Raw genomic sequence first — 14,547 nt, forward strand, 5'->3', positions numbered from 1 at the left:
CTATGAGTTTGGTTCATTTTATTTCTTCATCAACGAGCTGTTTGGTTTGATGCCTCTGTAGCATCGCCCACTCCGACCAAGCAGACTAATGCACCTAATCTAGATAAAACATTATTCACTGAACACTGTCTCACTACTTACAGGTACATAACGACAACCTGCTAAACATCAGCATGTTAGCAGCATGGTTATGAGACTCTTAGTGCTGTCATGTTAACACACACAATGAAGTCTAATTCCTAATAAGCCTATCAATGTGTGTGTGTGTGTGTGTTATTAGGGTTACACTGCTGACTCAGGAGGATCAGATGTTGTTAATCTGCCCCGCCTCACTTTTCATCACCTCCTCCCTCTCAGTAATATCTGTCCTCCCTCCTCACGTTTACTCCTCCGTCACTACGAATCTACGGCCCCGACCACGGCTCTGAAATATCAGTAAGTTAGAATCTATGGCCCCGACCACGGCTCTGAAACATCAGTAAGTCAGAATCTATGGCCCCGACCACGGCTCTGAAATATCAGTAAGTTAGAATCTATGGCCCCGACCACGGCTCTGAAATATCAGTAAGTTAGAATCTATGGCCCCGACCACGGCTCTGAAATATCAGTAAGTTAGAATCTATGGCCCCGACCACGGCTCTGAAATATCAGTAAGTTAGAATCTAAGGCCCCGACCACGACTGACATATAATTATAATAAATTAACATTATTAACATTATTAGTTATACATTAACATCATTAACATTATTAGTTATACATTAACATTATTAACATTATTAGTTATACATTAACATTATTAACATTATTAGTCATACGTTAACATTATTAACATTATTAGTCATACATTAACATTATTAACATTATTAGTTATACGTTAACATTATTAACATTATTAGTCATACATTAACATTATTAACATTATTAGTTATACGTTAACATTATTAACATTATTAGTTATACATTAACATCATTAACATTATTAGTTATACATTAACATTATTAACATTATTACTGATACATTAACATCATTAACATTATTAGTTATACATTAACATTATTAACATTATTAGTTATACATTAACATTATTAACATTATTAGTTATACGTTAACATCATTCACATTATTAGTTATACATTAACATCATTAACATTATTAGTTATACATTAACATTATTAACATTATTACTGATACATTAACATCATTAACATTATTAGTTATACATTAACATTATTAACATTATTAGTTATACGTTAACATCATTCACATTATTAGTTATACATTAACATTATTAACATTATTAGTTATACATTAACATTATTAACATTATTAGTTATACGTTAACATCATTCACATTATTAGTTATACATTAACATCATTAACATTATTAGTTATACATTAACATTATTAACATTATTAGTTATACATTAACATTATTAACATTATTAGTTATACATTAACATTATTAACATTATTAGTTATACATTAACATCATTCACATTATTAGTTATACATTAACATCATTCACATTATTAGTCATACATTAACATCATTAACATTATTAGTTATACATTAACATTATTAACATTATTAGTTATACATTAACATTATTAACATTATTACTGATACATTAACATTATTAACATTATTACTGATACATTAACATCATTAACATTATTAATTATACATTAACATCATTAACATTATTAGTTATACATTAACATTATTAACATTATTACTGATACATTAACATCATTAACATTATTAATTATACATTAACATTATTAACATTATTAGTTATACATTAACATTATTAACATTATTACTGATACATTAACATTATTAACATTATTACTGATACATTAACATCATTAACATTATTAATTATACATTAACATCATTAACATTATTAGTTATACATTAACATTATTAACATTATTAGTTATACGTTAACATCATTCACATTATTAGTTATACATTAACATTATTAACATTATTAGTTATACATTAACATTATTAACATTATTAGTTATACATTAACATCATTAACATTATTAGTTATACATTAACATTATTAACATTATTACTGATACATTAACATCATTAACATTATTAGTTATACATTAACATTATTAACATTATTACTGATACATTAACATTATTAACATTATTAATTATACATTAACATTATTAACATTATTACTGATACATTAACATCATTAACATTATTAATTATACATTAACATTATTAACATTATTAGTTATACATTAACATTATTAACATTATTACTGATACGTTAACATCATTCACATTATTAGTTATACATTAACATTATTAACATTATTAGTTATACATTAACATTATTAACATTATTAGTTATACATTAACATCATTAACATTATTAGTTATACATTAACATTATTAACATTATTACTGATACATTAACATCATTAACATTATTAGTTATACATTAACATTATTAACATTATTACTGATACATTAACATTATTAACATTATTAATTATACATTAACATTATTAACATTATTACTGATACATTAACATCATTAACATTATTAATTATACATTAACATTATTAACATTATTAGTTATACATTAACATTATTAACATTATTACTGATACATTAACATTATTAACATTATTACTGATACATTAACATCATTAACATTATTACTGATACATTAACATCATTAACATTATTAGTTATACATTAACATTATTAACATTATTAGTTATACGTTAACATCATTCACATTATTAGTTATACATTAACATTATTAACATTATTAGTTATACATTAACATTATTAACATTATTAGTTATACATTAACATCATTAACATTATTAGTTATACATTAACATTATTAACATTATTACTGATACATTAACATCATTAACATTATTAGTTATACATTAACATTATTAACATTATTACTGATACATTAACATTATTAACATTATTAATTATACATTAACATTATTAACATTATTAGTTATACATTAACATTATTAACATTATTAGTTATACATTAACATCATTCACATTATTAGTTATACATTAACATCATTCACATTATTAGTCATACATTAACATTATTAACATTATTAGTAATACATTAACATTATTACTAATACATGGTATTTTATAAACTCTTTGTATGTTTTTTTTGCAGATAAAGTAAAACCAAACTAAAGCTGTCAGATAAATGTAGTGGAGTAAAGTACATTATTAATTATCATTTCATTGTTTGTTAAACATTGTTTAAAATAACTATTAAGTTTATTTATCATTATATAATTTTTAAATGATTGTTTTTATAAAGTGTTACTAAAAGGGGTAATGTTCATCTTTTAGCTGAGATGTGACGCCTAAATGTTCCAGGTGAGTTGTACGTGAGGGTGGATCTCTGAGTGCAGGTGAGATAGACGGTATCATCTCCTCTAATCTCTTTATCCTCATCAGGGTGACTCTCCGGCTCCCAACACTCCTTCACCTCTCACATCCCTCCATTTTCTCCTCTTTTCTCTCCAAACTTTAAAGGATTTAACGGGGCCGGCCGTGTGTGAGTGTGTAACGGAGGGGGGGTTGGATACTCCTCCGTTTCCATGGCGATGAGTTTGATGGGTGGTCGGTTGGTCTAGGCCACGAAAACCAACGGCGACAGATTATCAGGTGAGTAAGGAGATAACGCCGTGAGGCTAGAGGAGTAGTTATTATACAACATACGATACAACTCGTAAGTGGAAAGTCTCTGAAAGCTCCGAGTTCACGAGTTGAACGTGTTCGTTGACGTTGTCAGAAATGGCGGAGGCCTTGGACGTTCATTTTTCGGCGCATGATAAGTGAATATATTGTAATTTTAGTCGTATATTGTTTTTCTTGGTAATTTTATAATCGGTCTGAGGAAAATGTTGGAACGAGTCCTAAAACCTGGAAATGAGTTAGCATTTTAAGCACTTCCAGTTCCTTCGTCTTGAAGTCAACAAGTTTTTTAGTTAAATATCTGAAATAAAGTCTGTGGTTAACACAAGCTGGAGAGATTTTAACGTTTTGTTCTACGATATAAAATACCACTCGTGACTTTTGAAGCTTTTTTCATGTCTTAAAGAAGGCGGTTGCTTACTGGTGGTTAAATGAGACTACTAAATGTCATCACGCTGACTCGTCCTCCTTTACTTTGTTTATACTCACGCTCATGTGACCGTGGTGTAGTTCGTTTATAGCCTAGCGTTAGCTTTTTACTTCTGGCGATTGCTTTCACACTTCAAAATTCATAAAGTGGTGTTAATTAGTGGAGATTATTTTTACGGAACAAAACGTTTGTTTGCCACAGAGCTGATTTTCTGCAATAATCCAAAAACCCATTGGCTGTTAGCGATATTAACTTCCTGTTAGCCTACAAAAATACCTCATCCCTGGAGCTCTCTATTCCCAACAGCCTCATCTTACTCCTACACATACAGGTATCATATGAAAGTAAAAAACCTGATGAATCCATTGGTACCATGTCATACTAGCTATATATATACAAGCAGTATGTGTACTTCATACTGTATCTGTATCTCTATTTATATCTCTGGTTTGTCAATATGCTGATGACATACCCCTTTCTCCTCTGTCATTATGTCTGTGCATTTACTTGCATTATGTTACCCGCTTGCTGGCTTGCTAAATCGCTAGCCTCTGTGGCTTCTAGACGCCGACAGTAACGTTAATATTGCCGTCGCTTAGGAGCGGTGTTCTCGCGACTTAACCACTTGAACGTCGAGCATACACAACTTCCCATCTTTGGTCGGAGTCCAGTTTGGGACTTTTGTTGTTTTGTTCTTCATCTCTACTCTTTAACAATCTCTCTGTGTGAACAGGAAGTCAAAGGACAGACTACCGCCATGGCCAAAGTAGCTCCATCAGTCCCGTCCCACATCTCCAGGTTAACTCCGTCCACCATCGTTCTACACAACATGGAGGAGGAGCCAGGTGAAGGCAGGGAGGGGGACAGGTGAGTCCTGATTAATAATGATGTTTGGTCCCCAAAATTCAGTCTGGAGATCCCAGAGGAAGTTCGATGGCTCCTTGAAGAGGTTTGGGTGGTTCTTAGTGAGGTTTCACGGCTCCTTGAAGAGGTTCGGGGGGTTCTTGGTGAGGTTTTAGGGCTCCTTGAAGAGGTTCGGAGGGTTCTTAGTGAGGTTTCAGGGCTCCTTGAAGAGGTTCAAGGGTTCTTAGTGAGGTTTCAGGGCTCCTTGAAGAGGTTCAAGGGTTCTTAATGAGGTTTCAGGCCTCCTTGAAGAGGTTCGGTGGGTTCTTACTGAGGTTTCAGGCCTCCTTGAAGAGGTTCAGGGGGTTCTTAGTGAGGTTTCAGGGCTCCTTGAAGAGGTTCGGGGGGGGGGGGGTCCTTGAGGAGGTCTGGGGGGTCAGTGGGGTAGTTCCTAGCTGGTGCTGGTAGTTTTAATAGTTAATTAGCGCTGTCGTCTGATTTTCTGTTTCAGAGCTGATCAAAGAGCCGGACCAGGAGTTCTGTTCAACGTCAATAACAGCAACAACAACGAAGAAGAGTAAGACACAAACAGGAAATGTAACACACACCGGCCGCGTCATGTGACATCTTCTGTCACACAGACAGAAGTAGTCGAGTACCAACCCGTTCCCACTCCCAACTCGTCTAATACCGCCGTTTGGTCGGCGCCCCTCGGCATCAGAAAACGGTCACGTGAGTCATTAGTCGTGTGAGTCCTTAGTATCGTGAGTCATTATTCATGTGAGTCGTTAGACACGTGAGTCGTTAGTCATGTGAGTCCTTAGTATCGTGAGTCGTTATTCATGTGAGTCGTTAGACACGTGAGTCGTTAGTCATGTGAGTCGTTAGACATGTGAGTCGTCAGTATCGTGAGTCGTTAGACACGTGAGTCGTTAGACACGTGAGTCGTTAGTCACATGAGTCGTTAGTTACATGAGTCGTTAGTATCGTCAGTCCCGTGAGTCACATGAGTCGTTAGTATCGTGAGTCGTTAGTCATGTGAGTCGTTAGTCACGTGAGTCGTTTGTATCGTGAGTCCCGTGAGTCACATGAGTCGTTAGTATCGTGAGTCGTTAGTCACGTGAGTCGTTAGTATCGTGAGTCCCGTGAGTCACATGAGTCGTTAGTATCGTGAGTCGTTAGTCACGTGAGTCGTTAGTATCGTGAGTCGTTAGTATCGTGAGTCGTTAGTCATGTGAGTCGTTAGTCACGTGAGTCGTTTGTATCGTGAGTCGTTAGTCACGTGAGTCGTTAGTATCGTGAGTCGTTAGTATCGTGAGTCGTTAGTCATGTGAGTCGTTAGTCACGTGAGTCGTTTGTATCGTGAGTCGTTAGTCACGTGAGTCGTTAGTATCGTGAGTCCTGTGAGTCACATGAGTCGTTAGTATCGTGAGTCGTTAGTATCGTGAGTCGTTAGTCACGTGAGTCGTTAGTATTGTGAGTCGTTAGTATCGTCAGTCCCGTGAGTGACTCACAGCAAGACAACGCTGTGTGCAGAACATACAAACAGTTACACAGAGATAGTTTGTGTGATGCGTTTTTTGTTGGCTTCCAGAGAGGAGAAGAAAAGAAAGAAGAAAGAGAAGAAAGAAAAGAAGGAGAGAAAAGAGAAGAGGGCGTAAGTTAAATCCTCCTTGAACACTTATTACAGTCATTCATTAGAATCTGTTTTTATTTTAACGGAGATTCAGTTTTATTTCCTTCATGTGTCCGTGCTCTCAGGAAGGAGAAGCATGAGAAGCAGGAGAGGAAGGAGAAAAAACAGAAGGAGAAAGAGGAGAAGGAGAAAATACAGAAGGAGAAAGAGGAAAAGGAGAAAGAGAAGAAGGCCAAAGAGGAGGCGTAGGTTTGGTTCATTAGGATCCACTGAGTCAGAAACTGATATTAGAGAACTGGTAGTATGGAGGCTAAAATGTGCCAATCATTCATTATGGTAGCAATTAATAATTATATTTCATTATTTGTGTCCAGTCCCAAGGAGATCACAGTGATTGATCCGGCAGGTAACACCTACTACCACTGGCTGGGTGTCATCACCATCCCCGTCATGTACAACTGGACCCTGATCATAGCCAGGTAACACCCTCTATCTAACCCTGGTAAACCCAGGTCAACCTGAATCTGGCCTTAAAGGGACAGTGTGTAGGAAGTGGTGACATCTGGTGGTGTGGTTGTCAACTAGGTTGCCCACAATGTCTGCAGGTTGCCATGTTTGGGTCCCCATAAATGTCTGCGGGTTGCCATGTTTGGGTCCCCATAATGTCTGCGGGTTGCGATGTTTGGGTCCCCATAATGTCTGAGGGTTGCCATGTTGGGGTCTCCATAATGTCTGCAGGTTGCCATGTTTGGGTCCCCATAATGTCTGCCAGTTGCTGTGTTTGGGTCCCCATAATGTCTGCCAGTTGCCGTGTTTGGGTCCCCATAATGTCTGAAGGTTACCATGTTGGGGTCCCCATACTGTCCGCAGGTTGCCATGTTTAGGTCCCCATAATGTCCGCGGGTTGCCATGTTTGGGTCCCCATAATGTCCGAGGGTTGCCATGTTTGGGTCCCCATAATGTCTGCCAGTTGCTGTGTTTGGGTCCCCATAATGTCTGCCAGTTGCCGTGTTTGGTTCCCCATAATGTCTGAAGGTTACCATGTTGGGGTCCCCATACTGTCCACAGGTTGCCATGTTTAGGTCCCCATAATGTCCGCGGGTTGCCATGTTTGGGTCCCCATAATGTCCGAGGGTTGCCATGTTTGGGTCCCCATAATGTCCGCAGGTTGCCAAGTTTGGGTCCCCATAATGTCTGCGGGTTGCCATGTTTGGGTCCCCATAATGTCTGCGGGTTGCCATGTTTGTTTATTAAAAGTGTGTTTATTGTAGTAATAACTGCTGTATAACGTGAGTGTGTGTGTGTGTGTGTGTGTGTGTGTGTGTGTGTGTGTGTTTCAGGGCGTCTTTCGAGGAGCTGCAGTCGGACTATTTGACATTCTGGTTCCTCGTGGACTTACTGTGTGACATCCTCTACATCTGTGACATGGTCTTCAGAACCAGAACCGGTCCGAACACACACCAACATTGTTTGCTGTAACTGCTAACGCATCGATGTCTGTAACGTGACTCCGTTTACATACGTGTGTGTGTGTGTGTGTGTGTAGGTTACCTGGAGCAGGGTCTACTGGTGAAGGACGAGCAGAAGCTGCGTGAGCGCTACATGAAGAGCTTCCAGTTCAAACTGGACCTGATCTCGATGATTCCCACCGACGTGATGTACCTCGTGTTAGGCTTCAAATACCCCGAAATCCGCCTCAATAAGCTGTTCAGGTTCAACAGGTACACGGGAACCAGAACTCGGATCCTTAGGAGTAGAAGTAGAAGTGTCCCGGAGTAAAGACGTCTTTGTCTTTGTCTCAGGATGCTGGAGTTCTTCCAGAGGACGGAGACCAGGACTAACTACCCCAACGCTCTTCGTATCTCCAACCTCGTCATGTACATCGTCATCATCATCCACTGGAACGCCTGCCTCTACTACTCCTTCTCCAAGGCCATGGGTGGGGTTGCTGGTTTCAATCCCGACTCTGGTTGTTTGGTCTGTGGTTGCTGTATAAACCCCCTCTGACACCCCGGTTCTGGTCTCATCCCTCCAGGTTTCGGCCATGACAGGTTTGTGTATCCCGACCCGGCAGATCCAGAGTTTGGTCGTCTGGTGAGGAAGTACGCCTACAGTATGTACTGGTCCACGCTGACGCTCACCACCATCGGAGAGACTCCGCCCCCCCAGGAGAACTTGGAGTACTTCTTCGTCGTCACTGACTTCCTGGTGGGTCTGGCTTAAGTGGTCTACCAGTTTTGGTCCCCATAATGTCAGTGGTCTACCAGGTCTTTTGTCCCCATAATGTCAGTCGTCTACCAGGTCTTTTGTCCCCATAATGTCAGTGGTCTACAAGGTCTTTTGTCCCCATAATGTCAGTGGTCTACAAGGTCTTTTGTCCCCATAATGTCAGTGGTCTACCAGGTCTTTTTTCACCATAATGTCAGTGGTCTACCAGGTCTTTTGTCCCCATAATGTCAGTGGTCTACCAGGTCTTTTGTCCCCATAATGTCAGCGGTCTACCAGGTCTTTTGTCCCCATAATGTCAGTGGTCTACCAGATCTTTTGTCCCCATAATGTCAGTGATCTACCAGATCTTTTGTCCCCATAATGTCAGTGGTCTACCAGGTCTTTTGTCCCCATAATGTCAGTAATCTACCAGGTCTTTTGTCCCCGTAATGTCAGTGGTCTACCAGGTTTGGGTCCCCATAATGTCAGTGGTCTACCAGGTCTTTTGTCCCCATAATGTCAGTGGTCTCCATAATGTCAGTGGTCTACAAGGTCTTTTGTCCCCGTAATGTCAGTGGTCTACCAGTTTCAGAGAGACCCTGTCCCCTGTGGAGAACTCGGAGGACTTCTTTGTTGCCGTTGACCTCTTATCGCTGTCCGATTCTCCTCCAGGTTGGCGTGTTGATCTTCGCCACCATCGTCGGTAACGTCGGTTCGATGATCACCAACATGAACGCCGCCAGAGCCAGCTTCCAGGCTCGCATCGACGCCATCAAACAGTACATGACCTTCCGAAAGGTTCGTCACTTAGTTCACGTGACAGTTGGAGATTCGGTGGCGTCTCCGTGGCGACAGCAGTTTGTGTATAAATATGTATCTTATTTTTACCGTCCAGGTAACGAAGGACCTGGAGAAGCGAGTGATCAAGTGGTTTGACTTCCTGTGGACCAATAAGAAAGCGGTGGATGAGAGGGAGGTGTTGAAGTACCTGCCAGACAAACTGAGAGCTGAGATCGCCATCAACGTCCACCTGGACACCCTCAAGAAGGTCTGAACGCACCCCTTATTCCTCCTGACACACGACTGACTTTACCATCTTTCAGAGGCTCTAGTAGGTTCAGTTTTAAAGCTAGACTGAAGATACAGGTATCATATGAAACTAGAAAACCTGATGAATCCATTGGTACCATGTCATACTAGCTATATATATACAAGCAGTATGTTTACTTCATACTGTATCTGTATCTCTATTTATATCTCTGGTTTGCCAATATGCTGATGACATACCCCTAATTTTGGCAGAAAAAAAATAAACAAAGAAGGGAGGAATTTTGGTGAGGAAAAACTGTCATGGCCATTTTCAAAGGTGTCCCTTGACCTCTGACCTCAAGATATATGAATGTGTGAGGGTTTTTGTCCACAAAAATGACCAACAAATGTAAAAGAAAAAGTCTGAAAAAAGTTCCAAAAAAGTCTGAAAAAAGTTCCAAAAAAATGTAAAAACAATAAAAAAAAAAATCTGAAAAAAGTCCAAAAAAAAGTCCAGCAAATGTCCACGCCAGTTTTCTGATCCGTGTCGTTGTCGTTCAGGTGCGTATCTTTGCGGACTGCGAGGCCGGTCTGCTGGTGGAGCTGGTGCTGAAGCTGCAGCCTCAGGTCTACAGTCCGGGAGACTACATCTGTAAGAAGGGCGACATTGGCAGAGAGATGTACATCATCAAGGAGGGAAAACTCGCCGTCGTCGCTGACGATGGCATCAAGCAGTTTGTCGTCCTGAGTGATGGAAGCTACTTTGGCGAGATCAGCATCCTGGCTATTAAAGGTCAGTAAGAGTATAGTAGTAGAGCTAGTATACTTCAAGTTTATTTCATGAAGTATACTTAAGTAAAGTATATATTTCCCAAGCATACTTCATGTAGTAAGTATCTTGAAGGTGCCTTCAGATGAAAAATGAATTGTTTTTATTCTTGTTCAACAGGCAGTAAGGCGGGAAACAGGAGGACGGCCAACATCAAGAGCATCGGTTACTCCGACCTCTTCTGTCTCTCCAAAGACGACCTGATGGAGGCGCTGACGGAGTATCCCGACGCCAAAGCTCTGCTGGAGGAGAAGGGACGGCAGATTCTGATGAAGGACGGTCTGCTGGACTTGGAGGTACGGTCACATGATCTGATACAGTTTTATGGTACGTGTCCACATGTTCCACGCTTCCCATTCATTGTATATGTAAGCAGCTTTGCAATGCATTCTGGTAACGTGACGGTGAGATTCGAGAGACGGGATGTCACGATGCCCGCTCCTCATTTGCATAAAGTTGAGGTCTCGGCTACTTTATGCAAATCAGGGGCATCCGGCGCGACTCACCGCTTCTGGAAACTCCCGAGAGACTTTTAAACTAACCGTTGTCGAACTAACCGTTGGAAAAAAGGTTCCAAACGAGCCGCCATGTTGGTTCCAGTTTGAAAGCTGGGAGCAGCAGCCCACGGAGGGAAAGCTGTCGTCCAACCAGGTGCCTCGTGTCTTGTAGCAGCCCAGCATTGGAGCTGAGTGTAACACCCGATGTTGTCCTCCAGGTGGCGGCGCAGGGCCCCGACCCCAAAGAGATCGAGGAGAAGGTGGACAGGATGACGAGCACGCTGGACATCCTGCAGACGCGCTACGCTCGCCTGCTGGCAGAGCACGACGCCGCCAACAGCAAACTCAAACACCGAGTCAACAAGCTGGAGAAGAAGCTGGCGCCGACACCTGAGACATAGACGACCAAAGAAGAGGGAGAAGAAGAAGAAGGGAGGACTGGGATATTAGAGCCCGGGTTAGCCAGGTCGGTGAGAGCAGGACTGAAAATGTTCCTTAAATTCAGATTCCGTCCTGAGGAAAAGGAAACGAGCTTTAAAGGGATAGTTCAGCTGTTTCTCAGTGGGGTTGTACCAGGTACTTCTCCACCTGAACACCTGAACTGTCCCTTTAACAACAGTCAATCAAAGTCACTCGTCGCATCCCTTTGGTTCACTTCACGAAAGTGGTATTTCTGTTTCTAGTAAATATTTCACATGTTTGTAATTATAATGTATTATATATATTAAATAATAAGCAGCACACCTGTTATTTTACTGACTAGAACAAGCTTCACTCACCTGCTTTAATAAAACCCGTAGAGGTCAAAGGTCAGCGCTGTCCAGCCGATCACATCACTGCTTTGTGTAAGAAGTCGTTGAAGCTTCGTAGCAGAAACATGAACCGCAGAAATAAAGATATTTTATAAGGAAAAACACAACTGACTCTTTTATTTTCAAACTGAAGTACACATTTCAGGTACCTGTATTTTACTATTTCCATTTCACTTTCTACTTCTACTCCACTACATTTATTTAATAACTTTAGTTACTTTACAGATTCAGATTAAAAACACAAAAATTATGATGTATTATTATATGATAAATAAGATGAGATAAGGGGGACAATTCACAAGCCAGCAATATATCAAATTAAATATCTATACACAGGTTTCTACAGGTAAATATCAATTTAAAAAAATTAAATCAGAAGTATAAATAAATAAAAATGTTCTTATTTTTTTTTTTACTTGTATTTATATTAATACAATGAGTATTTTTAATTTAAATGTCTACTTTATTACTTTTAATTAATAATGCTATGCATTTTTTTTAAGATTGTGAAATTTCTACAAGTAAATATAAATTTAAAATAATTTAAACAACTATAAATATATACTATTTATTTAAACTTTTATTTCTTTCGATAAAATTATTATTTTTTATTTAAATGTCTACTTCATTACCTATAATTAATTCATTAATTGAGTGATGCATATTTTATAATTCAAACAAACATCAGGTTTGTACAGGTAAATATCAATTTAAAAGAATTGAATCAGAACTATAAATATTTACTATTTATTTACTTTTAACTTTTATTTATTTTAATACCATGAGTATTTTAATTTAAATGTCTATTACCTTCAATTAATTAATTAATTGATGCATTTTTTTCAAATAAATAAATGTCAATTTTCTACAGGTAAATATCAATTTAAAAAGATTAAATCAGAATTATAATATATATATATATATATATATATATATATATATATATATATATATATATATATATATAACTTTTATTAATTTTAATACCATTAGTATTTTAATTTAAAATGTCTACTTTATAACCTTTAATTAATTGAATACGTGATGTTTTTTTCATTCAAATAAATGTCAGTTTTCTACAGGTAAATATTAAATTTAAATAATTAAAATCAGAAGTATAAATAAATACTATTTTCTTTTTTTTTTTACATTCATTTATTTTAATACCATTTATTTTAATTCAATATCAATATAAATGTTAAATATCAATTTAAAAGAATTAAAATTAAAAGTATGAATTAATAGTATTTTATTTATTGTTGCTGTAGATTATGAATGAAACGTCCAGCCGGTTGGCGTTGACACGTCGTACTTCCTGCGTGTCCCGGGTGCGTGATGGGATTTGTAGTTCTTTACTTGCTGAAACCCCACTATCCGGCCCCTCCAGGACTACACGTACCAGTATGCACCGCGCGACGCTGCTTCAGACTCCACTCTGCTGCTGCTGCTTCAGACTGCTGCAGGTTAGTTTCACACAAAAGCTTCTTTAATTCATCTTTTGTTTGATTTTTTAATATAAAATGTTCCATAACAGCAGCTCAAGTTCATGTTTATAGTTTAATAACTGTTGTTTGATGACGGATGTGACGTTTTCTACCTGTTTACTGCTGATATTACTGCTGTTAGCTCCTAGCAGCTAGCTGCAGCTACCAGGTCCATATATATATACACACACACACACACACACACACCATACAGCATACAGCAGTCTGCAGGCTGATGACATAATATCCTCTCTGCACACCAGACTACACTCACAAATCTACTAGTTTACTGATAATATTAACAGCTCTCCTGTTTGCTCACCAGACTCCAGTCAGAAATCTGCTAGTTTAAGATTACTGTGCTGCACAGTAATCTTAAACTAGCAGATTAACTATTAATTCATACTTTTGATTTTAATTAATTCATACTTTTTAATCATTTTTAATTCCTCTTAAATTTATATTCAACATTTATATTGATATTGAATTAAAATAAATGGTATTAAAATAAAGAAATGTAAAAAAAAAAAAAAAAAAATAGTATTTATTTATACTTCTGATTTTAATTATTTAAAATGAATATTTACCTGTAGAAATCTGATATTTATTTGAATGAAAAACACATCACGTATTTAATTAATTAAAGGTAATAAAGTAGACATTTTAAATTAAAATACTCAAAAAAATTACCAGTCAAAAATCTGCTAATTTAAGACTACTGTGCTGCAGTATTAACAGATCTCTTCCTGGGTTGAAACATGCCCTAGTCTCCTGTATGCACACCACACTCCTGTCAAAAATCTGCTAATTCATGGCCACTGTGCTTCTGTCTCTTTCCCCACCTGTAGAGCATCGGAGGCGGTTGCCATGGAGCCGGCCTGGCGACAGCAGGGCAGGGGGCGTGGCCGGAGTCAGGAGGTTCAGGGTGAAAGGTCACGACCCCAGCCGCAGAAGGAGAGAGAGAGGCCGGGGGTCGCCGCCGTCCCAGGCGGGTGGGGGGCGGGACGAGGAGGGAAGACGAAGTCAGCCACGACACCTGAACCTCAGCATGGTGA

The 14,547-nt window shown here is 38.3% G+C and overlaps 2 protein-coding genes across 2 annotated transcripts in view; both read left to right on the forward strand.

The window, feature by feature from the left end:
- The first annotated feature begins 3,471 nt into the window (after positions 1–3,471).
- Positions 3,472–12,109, forward strand: LOC141760660 (cyclic nucleotide-gated channel alpha-1-like). The gene is made up of 15 exons (XM_074623681.1): positions 3,472–3,694; positions 4,888–5,021; positions 5,509–5,574; positions 6,592–6,654; positions 6,759–6,878; positions 7,008–7,112; positions 7,974–8,080; positions 8,180–8,354; positions 8,436–8,572; positions 8,669–8,841; positions 9,514–9,639; positions 9,737–9,889; positions 10,432–10,663; positions 10,820–10,995; positions 11,415–12,109. The coding sequence occupies exons 2-15, from the start codon at positions 4,912–4,914 to the stop codon at positions 11,595–11,597; spliced, it is 1,926 nt and encodes a 641-aa protein (XP_074479782.1). The 5' UTR covers positions 3,472–3,694; positions 4,888–4,911; the 3' UTR covers positions 11,598–12,109.
- A 1,250-nt stretch (positions 12,110–13,359) lies between these two features.
- nfxl1 (nuclear transcription factor, X-box binding-like 1) overlaps positions 13,360–14,547 on the forward strand; it is a 296,805-nt gene continuing 295,617 nt past the window's right edge. Inside the window, exons 1-2 of the mRNA XM_074623675.1 lie at positions 13,360–13,471; positions 14,341–14,543. Of these exons, the coding sequence (XP_074479776.1) occupies positions 14,360–14,543 (184 nt within the window). The 5' untranslated portion in view covers positions 13,360–13,471; positions 14,341–14,359. The remainder of the gene's footprint in view (positions 13,472–14,340; positions 14,544–14,547) is intronic.

This window comes from Sebastes fasciatus, chromosome 22 (genome assembly GCF_043250625.1).
Source record: "Sebastes fasciatus isolate fSebFas1 chromosome 22, fSebFas1.pri, whole genome shotgun sequence".
Classification (NCBI taxonomy): Eukaryota; Metazoa; Chordata; class Actinopteri; order Perciformes; family Sebastidae; genus Sebastes; species Sebastes fasciatus.

What these genes read in the sequence shown, in the direction of transcription:
- LOC141760660 (XM_074623681.1), top strand. Translation starts at nt 4,912, where the DNA reads ATGGCCAAAGTAGCTCCATCAGTCCCGTCCCACATCTCCAGGTTAACT. An exon ending in CTCCTTCTCCAAGGCCATGG is followed by an intron (nt 8,573 to 8,668) that starts GTGGGGTTGCTG and finishes TCATCCCTCCAG; the next exon opens with GTTTCGGCCATGACAGGTTT. An exon ending in CAGCATCCTGGCTATTAAAG is followed by an intron (nt 10,664 to 10,819) that starts GTCAGTAAGAGT and finishes CTTGTTCAACAG; the next exon opens with GCAGTAAGGCGGGAAACAGG.